The 16,235-nt window shown below is 45.0% G+C and overlaps 1 protein-coding gene across 6 annotated transcripts in view; it reads left to right on the top strand.

Moving 5' to 3' along the window:
- Nucleotides 1-1,090: 1,090 nt before the first annotated feature.
- Nucleotides 1,091-16,235, top strand: part of NPRL3 (NPR3 like, GATOR1 complex subunit) — a 41,640-nt gene continuing 26,495 nt past the window's right edge. For 3 of the 6 annotated variants that reach the window (XM_082291989.1, XM_082291991.1, XM_082291987.1), the window contains exons 1-5: nt 1,091-1,218; nt 2,389-2,458; nt 7,422-7,460; nt 10,878-11,007; nt 14,191-14,265. In XM_082291989.1, coding sequence (XP_082148115.1) covers nt 1,101-1,218; nt 2,389-2,458; nt 7,422-7,460; nt 10,878-11,007; nt 14,191-14,265 — 432 coding nt within the window. In that variant the 5' untranslated portion in view covers nt 1,091-1,100. The remainder of the gene's footprint in view (nt 1,219-2,388; nt 2,459-7,421; nt 7,461-10,877; nt 11,008-14,190; nt 14,266-16,235) is intronic. The other 3 variants (XM_082291990.1, XM_082291988.1, XM_082291992.1) reach the window with 2 other exon arrangements.

Raw genomic sequence — 16,235 nt, 5'->3', positions numbered from 1 at the left:
CTAGCACTGCCCTAGGCAGCTCTAGTGCCTGTCTATTCTTTCCATGAGGGTGATAACTCGGGGGGGTCTGGGGGCAGGGGGTGATGAGCTCTTGCTGCTCTTTGCTACCAGCTCTTAGGAAAGTTGTGCAGTTAATGACTGAACTGGCTGAAAGCCCACAAATGACCCAAAGTGGCCAACAGCATTGGGCAGTCCAGGATCCAGAAGCCCCTGTGGAGGGATCCAGGGCTGGGGCACCAGGCATTCTCTGGGAACGGGCCTGAACTGGGGGTGCTGGGCCATGCTGGGGGCACTGGGCTGAGCTGGAAGGTGCTGGTTGCAGGCACGTGAAGCACTGGAATAGACTGGGAGTGTGTGGAACAGGGAGTGGGTCCATGGGGCACTGGGATGATTATGGGGAAGTATGTGCCAGGTGCTGGTCAGAACTGGAGGCATTGGGCTGTACTGGGAATGGGGCTGTGTGTGAAGTGGTGGTCTGAGCTGGGGACACTTGGCTATGCTGGGAACTGGGCTGTGTGTGAGGTGCTGGTCAGAACCGGGGATGGGTATGTGGGTGAGGTGCTGGTACGAACTGGGAGCACTGGGATGTACTGGGAACGAGCCGTGGGGGCATGAGTTGCTGGTCAGAACTGGGGTCACTTGCCTGTATTGGGGATGGAGCTATGCGTGAGGTGCTGGTCGGAACTGGGGGCAGCAGGCTGTACTGGGGCTGGGGCCACGGGGTGCGATGTGCTGGTTAGAACTGGGAACACTGGGCTGTCCTGGGGGTAGAGCTGTGTGTGAGGTGCTGGTCAGAACTGGGGGCACTGGGCTGCAGTGGGCACGGGCCGTGGGATGGAGGGGCAGGGCCGCACCGGGCAGAGGCACCGGGCACGGGCACAGGGCAGAGGCACCGGGCACGGGCTCAGGGCAGAGGCACCGGGCACAGACACCGGGCACGGGCACAGGGCAGAGGCACCGGGCAGAGGCACCGGGCACAGACACCGGGCACGGGGCAGAGGCGGCGGCCCGGCCGCGCTGTCCCCGCCGGTGCCGGTAGCGGCGCGGCGGAAGCGGAAGGCGCAGCGGCCGGGCCCTTCCTGCGGGAAGCCCGAGCCGGCATGGGCGAGAGCACCAGCCCCATCAGCGTGATCCTGGTGAGCTCGGGCAGCCGCGGCAACAAGCTGCTGTTCCGCTTCCCGTTCCAGCGCGGCGCCGAGCACCCCGCCGCGCAGGACAGTAAGTGCCGACGCCGGGGGCTGCGGCTGCCCCACGCCCGCAGCAGCCTCCGCCGGGGCCTGGCATCCTCCCCCTGTGGCGCTGGTACCCCACACGCACCCCTCACACCCACCGTGGGGGCCCGGAACCCCCCTCACATCCTTCACACTGTCCGTGGGGCCTGGCACCCCTCTCACTGTCTGTGGGTACCTGGCACCCGTCTCACACGCACCGCTCACAGCCCCCATGGGACTCTGCCCCTCTCAGCCCCTGCCCTGCAGGTGCCCTCAATCCCTCCGGGTACCCCTGGACCCGTCACCGTCCCAGGTCGATTGAACCACATCCGTGCCAGGTGTCATTATCCACCCGGTGCCTTATTGCTGTCCCTGGGGCAGGTGAATGCCGTGGGTTTTGGGTGCTGCAGGGGAAGGAGGAGGTAGGATGAGAAGGAAGGCACTGATTTGGAAGCAGGGATTCAGTGAACACTGTTAGCTTTAACCAGTAGTGGGTAGAAATTATGAAACTTTAGTCTGTGGTCTTGAATAGTGGGCTGGGGGAGGTTTAATTTCTCCTGGAAAACAGGACCATGGGACTGTTCAGGTGCTAGCACTGGTTGCCCCTCTTACTTTGAGGCATGTGATTCGGGACAGTGCCTGTGGCTGGACTGGGACCAGTATCGGTGCAGGGCCTAAAGGTGCTGCGGGGTGATGAAGCTGTGTGATTTGGGTTGTGTGTTAACTGCTGTATGTCAGGAGAAGTTTGACTCTCCTGCTTAGGTTGTGAGTCACTTTATCAGGAGAGAATTGTCTCTAAATCCCTGTTCATTTTTATAGGTAAAATCTGTAAAGATTTTTTTTTTTTTTTTGCTGGCTGCTTCCCTGCCACCCCCCTCCTGCTTTTTGTTGGTAAAGGATTTCCCTTCATGAGACTGCAGGAGCATTATAGTTATCCCAAAACCTGAGCAATAAGGAGGGAAATTGCATTGGCCAGAATTTTACTTTTCACTCTTGAACTGCAAACTATTACCTGTGTCAGTTTCTGTGAATGTTTCACTTTCTCCTCTTCATCCCCTGAAGGATAAAATTTTTCTCCTATTTTTCTTTACATTCTTTTGAGTGAGAGTAGAAAAACATACAAATACACATTAAGCAGATTGTTCCTGGGTAAATTTATCTTTATTTTTTGCTTCAGACAAACCAAGGAGTCGATATGCTGTGAATGGCTCTGGTGACAGCACAGAAGATCAAGATGGGGACTCCAGGTACGAGGGAAAACATTTCTTCTGGCCTAAGAGGTTGAAACAGAGGAGAGACAGCTTCCTGGTCTCTTGCCTCCTAGTTCCTAGGCACGTTCTCTTGGGCTGTATAGAAGACAACCTGGAAAAAAAATGCTTTAATATCAAGTTATGAGCAACTTAGTGCTTAGTAACGAGGACTGTCTCATGAGGGAATGCTGCTGAATCTGCTGTTTTCTGGGCAAGGCATAGGTCAGGTATTCTGTGCTCATTAGAAAGGCAATATTACCCTTTCAAAACTAGGGAGTATTAATCCTTTGGCAAAATCCCACTTTTCTTTACCTGCCTACTTCTAACTGGATATATTATTCAGTTGCCTCAACTTCTTCCCTAGCTCATGTAATGGTCATATGGAATTGCTGTGCACTAATGAATAACTAATTTTGTTTCTCCAGACAGAGCTGCCATTGTGTCAGTGGAGTGACACAGTGGCTCAAAGAGAAACTGAGACTTGAAGAGAGTTTTTAAGTACAGAAATCAGAGGGTAGCAAACGCACTGAAAATAGGCAGTGTGGCATTCAGCATGTGTGTATGTATGGATGGACCCTCTAATTAGTTTTTTCTGAGTATTTGAAATCTGCTGCATAGTTCTAAATTTATCACTACTAGATATGAGAGAAATCTGTGAGAGAAGAAGGTTTTTTGTCTGTTGGCCCATAGTTCACTTGCAGATCTTTTTTGTGATATGTATTTTAATCTCCAGTATTAATAAAAAGCAGAAGTTGCTGCTCTTCTCTTATATAAGAGTACTAAAGAAGTAATCATCGCTTTCCCCCCCAAAAAATGTAAGCTTGCTGTTATCTTTATGACTGAGAATAGTTTAGCTGAAATTAAAATTATCCACGTGACTGTCAACATCATCAGTTCATTTGGTTTTCCAGGACTGGGATCTTACAAAAACACGTTTTTCTTGAGGTCACTTGTATCTCCTGCCTCTTCTGATGCCTTTGAAACCTTCAAACACAGCCTTTGGTTGTGTGTCCAGTGAGTGCAGTGTGGACAGGGCACAGCTCCAGTGGGAGCAAAGCATTTCTATGTTTGGGAACTGGTGACTGGCTTTTCAGACTGGGCTGTGGAGGGCAGGAGGGCTCAGTGGACACGTTTGCTGGTTATCTCAGGGGTTTTGTTGGTTGCTGTTCAAACCCCTGGCTCTAGAATTTCCCTAGATAGATTAAGAAGGTGTTGGAATGATACCAGCTTCTGTCTCACACTGATTCTTGTTGCCTCTGCTGTTTTGGCAGGTTGGACAAAGCACTTAATGTGTGGCTGTGTTGTATGTTGCTGTGTTGCTGAATTAGTGTGATACAATATGTGGTTACTGCAGAGATGTAGGAAAAGCTTTTATCATTTCAAATCATGGTCAGATGAGAAAACTGCTGGTGTTTTCCTGAAATGGATTTTTAGACTGAATGTGCTGGCATGTAACTTACACTAAACAAATTTTAGATTGTTTCATTGTAGTGATGTCCAGAACGCTGGGCATGAAAGTTCATCCATGCTTCATCTCCTGGTCAGGTATTTGTTACTAAACTTTGGGTGTTTTTTAAATAATTTTTTCAGATCTGCTTATGTCTGCCATGCATATGAAATAGAAATAGAAGAGCAGCAGCATTTAATATGCTCTGAAAGTTTATTTCTTCTAGATGCTGGATGTTGGAGTCCAGCACACTGCTCGTGCTGCTTACATGGCTGGGCATTTGCTTTCTGAAATTCAAGGTCCCTTTCAAAATTGTGTTAGTTCCCAGATTTTTTACTGAAAGCTTTTTCCCAACAGCAGTGGGAAAGTCTGAAGTCCCCTGCATCCTACACAACTGATGTAACAGCCAAATGTATCCTCTTCAGTGGAACCTGCTAGTAGAAGAACACGCTGATGCTCTTTATATACTGAGTGCTGTTAATTTAAATTAGACAAGAGAGCTTTGTTGACAAAGTTCATATTTTTCACTGGCTGATAGAGGTGGAAAAAATATGCAAGTTTTAAGTACACAGATGCTTCTTCCAGCAGAAGACAAAAAGGCATCTTCAAAACTGCAACAGATTGCTCCAACTTTGATTTGTATCAGGCAATTTTAGGAGTAACAGAAGTTGGTGCCTTGGAATAGAAGAGATTCTAAGGGAAGAGTGGAGGCAGGAAAGTGCAGATCCCCTGGAGGGAGGGAGATGCACCTGATTTGTAAGCTGGGAAAGGAAAGGGGTTTAACTTTCATGTGCCATGCAACCAATATCATCATTGATTTTTTTTTCCTCACCAACATGAATTTTTGCTTCAGTTTGTGTGTTTCCACTGAAGATCAGATTGTAGAGACCAGAAATGGAGCAACTGGTTTTGTGAGAGCCATTCCTTCAGTGGCAGCTCCATCCCTGTAAGATCCTTCTTCTGCAGTGCAGCAGTTCCCTTCCTGGACACTCAGTGCACTCAGTCCATGGAGAGAGTTCATCAGCATCAAGTCCAGTCTGTTTTCTGGTGGTGATGATTTTCTGTCTGGACTTGTCCACAATAAAAATAATTTATGAAGTGGTTTTGTATTGTTTTTGGAAGACTTTGTCGAGAAAGAGTTGGAAAAAGGTTCCCTTCAATCCCTGCGTGTCAGTAGCCCCCGTGGGTGGTTTTGGTGGCACAAATTGAGGCTGTGGAGTGGGCAGACTGGTAGATTGAGTTGATGGGGTATGGCAAGTTTGATAATGTTGTAGTGTTGGGTTTTTCCCACTGCATGCTCAGCACAAAGGTTATTTCAGATTTATCTTGTAGCTGCAATAGTTCTTAAGAGGGTTGGAGTCATCCTTTTTTATACTGGATGGCTGTCTTTAATTTATTAGCAGTCTAGCACCAATTGTGTCCTAGGTAAGATTTACTGTTGCTTTTTCCCTGAGCTATTGGATCCCAGATCAATTAATTTGGAGCTGACCTTTCCTAGAGCAGTTGAGGTGCATGTATTTCTTCATGGTCTCAGAAAGGACAAGATTAGATCAGTTTAGGTGCCTTAACTCCATTTCCATGTATATTTGTATAGATAATTGGATTTCTTTTGGCCTCCAATCTCAATTTCCTGGTCATTGTTAGGCTTTTTGGTTTTTTATAGACAATGGCAGCCTATTCATAATAATCCTTCCTCCAGGTTACTGGTGTGTATTTGCCTGTATTAATTTCTGCTCAATGGAGCTGTGTTTGGGTCCTCAGAATACATATTTTATTTCCTGCTAAAAGCAAGTTGAGCAGCAAAAGTGTTTGAGGTGTGTTGATGGTGGCCATGCAACAAAAAGGTATTCAGAAGACTGTCACTGTCAAAACAAATTGCTTGTCAAGTGTCTCTCTTTGTTGGCTTCTTCTCAGCCTTTCATAATTTGCACTTTTCAAAAACATCCTTCAGTTTCTGAGTGTTTTACCAGGAGTACACCTCCGCCCAATCTTTATGGAGATGCCTGCTAGATTTTTTCTTTCCCCTGAAAAAATATGAGGCAATTACTCCTTTGAAGTCATAAGATAATGCTGTGTTAAATTGGTTTGAAATGGTTTTTTTTGTAGTTTTTCTGAAGGTGGTACAGCCAGCAAGCAAATATTCTAATGAGGAGGCAGATATAGTAACATATGTTACAGCAGACTTCGCATTTTTAGTAGCAGAGCTGACTAACTGAAGGAGTTTCAGCAAATTTAGCAAATGCTTCTGTTATAAAAAACCCAAGTTACTGACAAACAAGGATGTGAATGTCCCTTTCTAACAAACAGTAGTTCTCCTGTGATAACATTTCTGTCTCCTCTGTCCCTCTTTCACTGGACTCCAGTGTTCTTCCTTGTATTTGTTCTGAAAGGCTTCCTTTCTGTAAGCCTGTGCTTTTCCATTCATCCACCCATTCCTTGAAACACCCTTCCTGTAATATCACCCCTTTGTGTAGTTTGTCATTTAGCTTCTCTACGTTCTCTTTTCAGTGCGACTGGCAGAAATCTGCTGTGTTTTGTATTAAGTGATTGTTGGAGGTTTTCAGTTTGTCTCCCCTTTCTAATGTGGGGTAGTATGAAGCTTTCATCAGATTCATTTTTTCAGTACATTTATGAAATTGTTTCAGGAAACAAGTAGTTTTTTAATCTTCTTAATTGGGGGAAAAAGTGGCAGTTGACTGTTAAAATGGAAACAGGTGTTTCTGATATAAAAGTGAGTACAGGTGCTAACAGAGTCCTGCTCTGTACACCTGTTGTAAAGAAGGGTTTAGGGTTCTTTGCCTTGAAAGCTTTTTCAGCCTCCACTTCCTAAGTTGTGCTTATTGCCTGGGGCACACAGAGGGGCAGAGAAGGACTTCACGTGTGTGCTGTGAGTCTGGCCAGCCTTGTATCTGCTGTGTGGATCCCTGCAGGAGCAGTGGGGGCTCTGTGTGCCAGGCCCTTTACAGAATCCTGCAACAATAAACACTTGGCATCTTCTTTTCCTAAGTCTTGTGGGTGTGGAAGCACTAGAACCAGCTGGGAAGAGCTGTGGGTCATTTGGGGCTGCATGGGAGGTTCTTTGGTGAAAATGATAGTAATAGTCTAGGAAAGAAACTGAGGTTTAGAATCTGCTCTAAATCAGACTGCAACCTCTTCTGTTTTTCTTGAGGTAAGCGTGAATTAAAAAGTGCCATGGAAATCCAGCTCCATAAATGCTGTGTACTGTGGGAAAACACATGGTAGCAGCCACTGCTAGTGCAAGGACTAAGTTACCTTAGCCTGTTTTCTCCATGTTGTCAAACTAAGCCTGCAATATGTCCCTGGAATTCACCTTCCATTAACTTTTGACTCTTTTCAACAGTTGTATTTCCTTTACAGGAGTTTAACCCTTAATAGTTCATCCTAGTTTTTAATATTATATCTTTTTTTTTTCTTTTGTATTTTGTGTACTTGCCTCGTTTATTTTCTTTTGTTGTGTTTTGTTTTGTGTTTATGGCCATGTTCCCATTTCAGAGATCAATGTCCTCTAACTGATGAGCAATTGGTTTCAGGGTAAGACAAAATGTTCTAAACAATCACCTTTGTCTAGAATGGCTTTTCTTTTCTCACCATCCTTTTAATTGTGCTTTTGTTTCTGGTTTCTGTTTTACACTGAATGATGAGAAAATGATATGCTGAATCACAGTGACTGTAGGAAATGTATTGCTATAGGTTTATGCCAGGATAATTACAAAGGTCCTACTAACATTTCTGTGCTTCCTATAGGGAATCCAGAATGGGTGTGGCACTGTCCCTTCTGTGAATTGGAGAAAGCTGGGAGTCTCTGGGAATGCAACAAGTATAGCCTTGGCACTGTAGTTATTCCAACGAGGAGCTCTAAACCAAATTGTTTTCTGAGGAGAAATGACTTGAAAGTACAGATCAGTGAGTAAACTAATCCCAGGGTAATGATGGAGAGCTCTTTAGAGGATCCAGGTTTGAGCAGCTGTGCTGGTTGCTTGTTCTTGGTGCCCCACTCAGCTAAAGGGGATGATTAAACATGTGGAGAAAAAAGTGCTTAACTCAGGGCCTCAGAAGTAAGAAAATGTATCTCTAGTTCCTGGTTAAAATAAACCTCACCTACATACTCAGGTCCTGTTCTAAACTACTTCAAAGAAAAATTATTTATAAAAACCTTGCTTTGAATTCCTGTGGCATAGAAAAAGTTATTATCCATTCTTGGGGGAAAAAATGAATTCAGGTTTGAATTCCCCCTCCCCCCCCTTCTTTTCAGTGTGCTGTTGCTATGTTGTGCTCGGGACAGGAGTGGTAGGATATTTTGGGCAAATCAGAGCTTTCGCTTATTCTGTTTACTTTCTGCCTGCTGAATTCCGTAGTACAGAAGAGGTTTGCTTCCCTCTGGAATTCACAATGATCAGACTAATGTCATAAAAGGAGAAGGGACTGTTACTGCCCAACTGCAAAACCTAATCTGCTTCTAACAAACTCTTGGGCTCTGAGAAGTCAGTGTTTTTAGGTTGTCTTAACGTACCCCAGAGATGGGAAAATGTGTATTAAAATATTTAAAGTAAAAGTGTTATTTTCTAAGATGAGGTGATGAACTGAAGTAATGGGAATAACACATCTGCTGTTCCTCGATTTCCCTATTGTCTTGAGGCCTAAGAAATGTCAAAATTGTGTAGAGCACTGAGGGCTAAAAAAGCCCAGACAGCAAAACTATAAATCCAGGCTGTCAGAGGAGGAGAATGGGGCTGGAGTCCAGGTGACTCCTGGGAGAGCCTGTGGTGATAGCAGGTGCAGCTAGGTCAGGATTATCTGTCCCTGAGCATGTCATCTGGCTGCAATTCCAGTACTCTCCCAGACACAGAAGACCCTGCTAGTGAGAAGATACTGAGGACTTTCCCAAATCAACCCTTTAATGTCCTCCTCCCCAATGAGCCACATACAAGGTAGGGCAGACAGGGCTCTTGGTGTCACGAGCTCTCCTGGGAAACTGCTGAATTCCCACCTTTAGCACCACATTATCTGTTAAAGGATCTGCTGGTGTAATTCCTTGTGAAAGTCATCAGAATGATCAGTTTATCAGCTCCCAGGTATCCTTTGCCAAGACTGGAGGAGGGAAGTGTAACTAATTTCTTACCAGGAAGCTGACATTTTCTAGTTTGCCCTCGTTCTCCCTTCACTCCCCAAAACATATGCTCCTTTTGGATCCATTGCTATTACCATCTTCCTGGCTCCATGATGAGTTTATTAACAAGCAGCTCAACAGGGCAAAAAGAGGAGGAGAAGCTCACTGCTGTCATGGTGACTTTTTTTTTCTATTTTGAATGTCATCTCCAGGGACTGTCAGTCCAGGTCCTGTTTGAGGTTGCTTTGTCCTTTCCTCCCAAACTTCCCAAGTTGTGCAGCCCAGTGGCTGAGGAGCGTGGGCTCAGTGGCCCCAGGAATCTCTGGCTAGTCTCTGCTTGCCCTTAGCTTGGAGTTTGGAGCAGAGCAATCAGGGATCTGGATGTTTGTACACAGCTGCTCTTTCCATAAACCAAACGTAAACAGAGTGCTGTGGTCAGGGTGACTTGTTTGTAAAAGCACCAGGGGCTTTGGCAGTTTGGACCTGTGTGGTCCTTCATCTCCAGTATTTGTAAATAGAGGACATGCCCCCTGTGCCCTTGAGTGCATTTGTCTTAATTTCTGTAGTTCTCCATGACTCAGAGGGAAGCAGGACTAAGGTACATTACTTCTTTCTCTGGGCATGGAGAGATCACTTGTGGCCAAGAGATAAGGTGAGCACAGCACACACCCATGCCTGCCCTCCTCTCTGAGTGATACTGGGTTATCTGGGACACCTGCCTGCTGGAGGGGGATGGTCTGGCAGGGACACACATCCCTGAGTGGAATACAGAAAAGAAAATAAACATTTTCATTCTTAAAAACCGACTCTCATCAGAAAGTGGTTTGAAATTCATTTGGTTAAATAGGAGCCTCTGGGAAATCAGATGAGGAAAGAACTTGTTAATAACAAGCCTTGCCGTGCTCCTATGCTAGAGCAACAAGTTTTCTCTAGCAGCTGAGGTCCTCTTCCCTGTGGGTTTGAGCTTCACTGTCCCAGGGAACACCTTGAGGAAAACAAGTGTTGGTAGAGACCAGACTGATGTTGCGAGGCCATGGGAGAGAGCAGTTGTGGAATTCTTCCCTTGTCACATTGGATTTTTAGCTGGTTTTGCAGCAGTGGCTGTGTTTTACAGGGCAGACCCCTTGTAGATACTTGCCCTCCTGTGTCAGAGCTGCTGCCTTCCCCCCACCAATCCAGAGCAATTCAGTAATGCCATGGCTGGGCTTTGGGAAGGGCCTGCCCTGTCATGAATGTGGCTTATCAAATGAGAAAGCCCAGGTGAGGCCAGGCAGCTCTTGGAAGGTGCCAGTTGTCTGCTGACCACAGGTTGAGATCTGTTAAGTGAGGAACTTGGAATGTCACTGATGAGCTTTGGGAAAGGAAGGACAAGCACTGGCTGTGTTTCTCCTAATTGAATCAGCTCTTTCTTGCCTTCCCCTCTGCCATACTGGGTGGCTTAAAGATCTCTGTTGTGCTTGAGTGACAGGCTGTGTCAATATGTAGTTGCTTAGTAAGTTCATTAACCTGCAGCTAAATCCAGGCAATGGCTAACTCCAGCTGTTTTTATATTTAAGCAAACTGCACCTAATCTTTTCAATGTATTTTGCTGAGCATGTAATTAAATGAGCATGACCCTGCAGTCTTTGTCGTGAATGCTTCCTTTTTTATAATTGTGATGATCTGAGGATGTAATTTAGGGGTCCTTAATTTTACATAATTGGTGGTACTCCAGGTACAGCAATTTAGTAACAATTTACAACGCCTTAACAGCTTCAAAGTTAAACATATCTGTATTTGGAGGAATATTTTGGGGGTGTGCTTTTTGAAAATCGTAATAACTTCTGTTTCTGCTCTTCAAGGTTTTCGGATGTCATCCTGGCAACAATTTTGGCTACCAAGTCAGATATGTGTGGCAAAAAGTTTGAATTGAAGATCGATAATGTTCGCTTTGTTGGCCATCCCACTTTGCTCCAGCATGCCCTCGGGCAGGTATGGTATGAGATCCCCTCTGGGGACCTGCCTTCCTCACAAACTGCCTGGCTTTAGTGAGAAAATCTGGAATTCAGAACGTGCATTTTGGCTTTTGATCCTGTTTTTACTTCTGACACTCCAAGCTGTCTTTTACTTACTTCTGGGTAAATGGAGTGAGTGGCAAACTGAGGGAGCTGTCAGTGATCACAGAAACTCTTCAGGTTACTGAGGGAAGCAGTGTGAGTAAAGAGAAGTAAAACTGGGTACTCCAACTCAAAAAGTTGTTTCTTACTATTTTATTTTAGTTCCTGCAAGTTAGCTTTTAGCACCTCTAATTAGTGTGGCAGTTAAAAAAACACCACTGAAAACCTTCACAAATGCTAAAAGCTGCGTCAGCCTTGTTTGGCTCTTAACTCTTCCTGAGGCTGGAGATGATCCACAAGACTTAGATGGAATATGTAGGATGTTGAAAGAGATTTAAAATTTTCTGGTGGACCAAGTCAAGCAGATGTTTGCATGAGACCTTCCTCCATGGCCAGTGCTTTAGGTGCTTAGAATGAGAGCAGTTTGCTACCTGGGCTGTGCAAAAGGCCCTGCTTAAATCCAGGAAAGAATTCATGTGCTTCTGTGTTCCAAATATTCCCTGTCCTATTCCTTCTTCCTGATCAACTCTAGGAATGAACTAGGCTTTGGTAATTTCTGGATCCAACATGGATCCCTGTCACTGAACTTCTTTGGTCTCAGTTTTCATCAAATTTGCTAAGTCATTCCTTTTTTCAGGGGGGAAAAAAGTCTGCTTGCCAATTCTGTCCTGCTTTCTAGCTATAATTAGAGGTGGAAACAGCTTGTTAGTAACTGCAGCTTGATATTTAGAGGACCAGACTGCTTTAATCCCAGTGAGGAGCTGGCCTAAAGCATCAAAAGATGCTACTTTGGGAACTCAGTTGTGAGTCTGCAGGAAATGTCATGGAGGATCACCAAGACTCAGCCCTAAAAAGGTTAAACTGTCTTGGAAGACAGGATTCAAGTGTGCCCAAGCTGTGCAAATCCATCAGCAGCCCCAGACAAGGCAAGTGATGAACCAGGCCCGGGGTCTGTATTGGGACCCCAGCCAGGAGTAGGAGACAGGACAAAGGTGTAATGGATTTAACCAAGGGTCCATCCAGGAGACAGACACAGCTCCAGGCCCTGGGCTGAGCTTAAATGGGGCTCCCAGGTCATGGACTAGGAGGTGTGTGTGTGGAAACCCAACTGGGGCTGGTCAGGGCCATTAAGACCTTTTGGTGCCCTCAAGGCTCTGGCAGCAGCAGCCTGTTCTCCCTCAGGTCATTTTCCTTTATTTTACTAATCTCTGAAAGGCCCAACTTCCTAAATGTGCTGTAAATGAGGTTGAAAATCTGGATTTGCATTTTTTTCACCACTTAACTATTGTACATTCTTTCCAGTCAGTTTAATACTAATTGCATGAAATGCCACTTCATTTCAATTTGTCTAAATAAAATTGCATCTGGGCAAATAAACAAAGTTATAAAGAGCTATAAACACCTTTTTTGTTACTTCTGAAGGATCTTCTTTTTGGGTGTGTCTTATCAACCCAGGAGGCACCCCAGAACCTTCTAGAGTCCAGAATCTTCTGGATGTGGCAGCCATCTCTGCTGGTTTATATCAGTCTAAATGTGAGACCCTCCTGCAGTTAGGAGGAAGCCAGATGGAGCTGCTTTTCCATGGAGCTCAGGCAGTGACTGGAGTAACCCAGCAGCCTCTGCTTTGGGTTTCCTCAGAGTTCATGCTGCAGTAAACTGATCCATAGGACAGCTCAGCACATGCTTACTCAGATGAGATTCAGGAGTTACAAGAGCACAAATATTTAATCCTGTGTGCCAGATTGCCTTTTATGTAGCAGGAGTTCTGAATTCTTCAAATTCCTTCAGCATTTTCTTTCCCAGCTTAGTCGTCTTCTTTTTTTCTGGACATGAGGTGATATGAAATCTAGCCTGCATCCCAGCTGATGTTAGTGGTGGTCGTTTCTTTGATTTTAAGGAAGGAACAGGATCAGTCCTTACACTTGGAAATTCACAAGATGTCCTGGAACTGGTCAGTCCAGGACAGATGAACACAGTAAACTGCCTTTACCACTCTCCCATCACTGCCTTTTCAACAGAGTGTAATTTTCACTTTAGGAAAAAAAAAAAAAACCCACAACTGGGTATCACCTCTTAGTTTTCTAAATTTTGAGACTCTTGGGTGAAAGCACTCAGATTTTGGGGTCCACTACTGAGCAGTTCCCTGCTGGTGCTTGGAACCTGTCGGGAAGGGCAGATGCTGCTCTGTGGTTGCCCTGGCTCAGGTGCTGCACATACTTTGGGTAGAGACCAACAATTGTTTGGCCTGGCAGGTTCCAGCTGTTTGCACTTGGGCTGGGGTGGGTGTTGAGCAGGGGGAGGTGGGAACCTCCTCTGCATTTTGTGCTCCATCTTGTGGCAGCATGTGCTCCTCGTGGAGCTGTTGCTCTGGCTGTGCAAATTCCACTTGCTTGTCTCAGCTTTCCAGCTGTTTCTTCTCGCTGGAAAGATTGAATCTGCCTTAGGGATGGAGCTCTCTGCTACAGAGAGAATCGAGGGGCTGGATAATGTGTTTGAAATCCTGCAGGAAGGGAAAAATCAAACCTTTTCTTTTAGTACTGCTTTGCTAGAGCATATTTTTTCTGATAAAAGCAGCAGCTTGTAACAGGATGCAACTGGAATAGGGATCCTAGGAAAGGAAAGAATAGGTGTGGCCTGAGATGAGAAATCTGTGGAATTCTGTTGACAGTAGTTCTGACAGTTGTGCTAAAGAATTTCAACCTAAGGCCCCTAATGATCCTAAATGTAATAACAAAGACACTAAGTAAGAGTGCTGTCTTAACTGACACTCATTTCCATGCTCATGACCAAAAGGTTTTGGTTTGAGTCTTCACAGCTGCTCAGCAAAGGCACTGTTGTAGAGTAACTGTGACACTTTAATTAAAAAAAAAAAAAATCATAGTTCTATTTTTTGCAAGTCATATTTGATGATATAAATTGATTTGTCTGCTCTCTTTTCTCAGCTTGTTATTTAACTAAGGCTTTTTTTTTGTTTAATTTTTTTTTCATTATTACTTTCCCTTTGTTACTGGCTCCAACTGACACTAGCCTCTGGGATTTTTAAAAAATTATTTTTCAGGTATCCAAAACTGACCCCTCACCAAAGAGAGAGATGCCCACCATGATTCTGTTCAACGTGGTGTTTGCACTAAGGGTAAGGACTGTCTCCATTCCATCTGACAGTGGGATGTGCTTTGGATGCATGAGAGAATGCAGTAGGCCCACTCCAGGCTCGTTTTATGATTAATGGACAGTGTTTGAAAGCTGCCTCCTCTCAGCAGTGAGGTCACTGTAAAGGGAGAGTGCCAGGGAGCAGCAGCTGAGCAGCTAAATGAGAAGAAAGGACAAGTGAAGAATAAAGAGGTTTCAATGCTCAGCAAAACCCTGGACCAAATACGTAGTTTCTGCTTGGAATTTTTTTTCAGGCTTCCTCTATTAACTGGGTGCTGGTGTTAAGGGATCCTGGCTTGGCTAATTAGATGGTATAAAGCCCTAGAAATTTCATTATGTTCAAGCATTATTTGATTTCTGAGCTCTGGCTTTCTTTTCGTGATCCACAGGTTGTTTAAAAATAGAAGAGGGAGCTGGAATAGTTGTCTTTATGGAAGTGGTTGATTTTTGCTCGACTGGATGTAATGTCATGATTTAAAAACCTCCAGCTCCTTGCTTGTGAAAGGAACTTTATTTTTTCTTTTTAGCTGAGGTACTTTCTTACCATTGGCTTTCCAGTGGTGACATGGACATGGCCCCAGCCTGGATGGCTTGTCCTCAGATGAGGAGCAAGGTTTCACACAGGACAATTATCTGAATCAAGCAAGAAATTGTTTATGGAGTTCTGCTGGGGATCCAGTGTTCCTGTGCTTTGGGACACTCCTGGGTCAGGAAGTGCTGAATTTGCAATAGAAGAGTTGATTTTAGATTTCACATGTTAAGAGGTGTTGGCTTTGGTGAATTGTTAAAGCCCTGTGCTTTGCTTGCAGGGAAGTGTGTGTAGATGCACCTGCAAGCACACACACTGATGCACACTGAGTCATGTGGCAGCAGAAGTGTTGAAACCAATGCTCTTCCATTCACAAGTGCTTGGTAAAGTGCAGTGAAGGCTAGCCCACATTTTTCTGGAATCTAATTTCTAGTGTTTCTAGGAAAACTTGTTTTCTTTGCCCTTCAGCCATGTGATGATACTGATGTAATTGTGTGTGTGATGCAGCACTAAATCCATTTGCCAGATGAGACACTCTTAGTTCACAGGGAGCAGTCAGGTTTCTGGAAAGTGTTGGGCAAGAAGCAAGTAGAAATTTTTTTCTAGGATGGAGTAGTGCAGTGCAGGGAGTGGGTGGAGGCCCTCAGAGATAAAGATGAGTGTCCATCTGCAGTGGGCAGACAGAGCAGGCAAAGGCCCAAGTGTTTTAATCAGCACTGATCCTGCTGTGTTTGAGCTTCAGGGCCACCAACGTGGCGTGACTCAGCAAGAACAGCGGAGTCAAAAAAACCTGATGAGTCATGGTTTGCTGGTTTCTCACTTGCCAGAACTTTAAATTCCTTTAAATGTCTTAACAAACATGAAGCAGCTGCTGACTCATGCTGGAGCTGCTGAGTTCCCCCTCACCCCCCCTTGGCAGCTGTACTGACATGATAGATTTTTCCAGCACTTTCTTTCTGGGACTTTCATAAATGCAATGTTAGTAATAAGCTGTATTTGTGAATTTTTTGGGAGTGTAAATCCAAATTAATTCAGAGTTGGGATGAAAATGTTGGTCACGAGCTGGTAATTGTTACTTAGTTACTGCCTTGTCAGTACATAGGACAAATACCAGTGTGGCAACGTGGAGTGAGTGGGACATGTTAGAGCCCTGCAGCCCTTGTGCTGCCAGGGAGTTTAACCTGAACATTGGGATAAAGCTTGACACTTTCTTGTCTCACTGTGTGAAGTTGAGTTCTTTGCTCTCTGCTAGTAGAAGGCCCTTTAACAACTGGAAAAACAAAGCAGCTAGGGGTATCACATCCAGGTGTGGTGTTCCTTTGATGCACATAGACAAGCTTAGAAATCCAAATCACATTTGGACACCTCTGAGCTTCTGCTTGGTTGCCGGTAGAGAAAATTCTGTTCTTTTTCCAGTCGAGAGG

This window comes from Coloeus monedula (assembly GCF_965178545.1).
Source record: "Coloeus monedula genome assembly, chromosome: 16".
Taxonomy (NCBI): domain Eukaryota; kingdom Metazoa; phylum Chordata; class Aves; order Passeriformes; family Corvidae; genus Coloeus; species Coloeus monedula.
The sequence above is the reverse complement of the archived record's forward strand: the minus strand, read 5'-3'. Positions and strand labels throughout refer to the sequence as shown.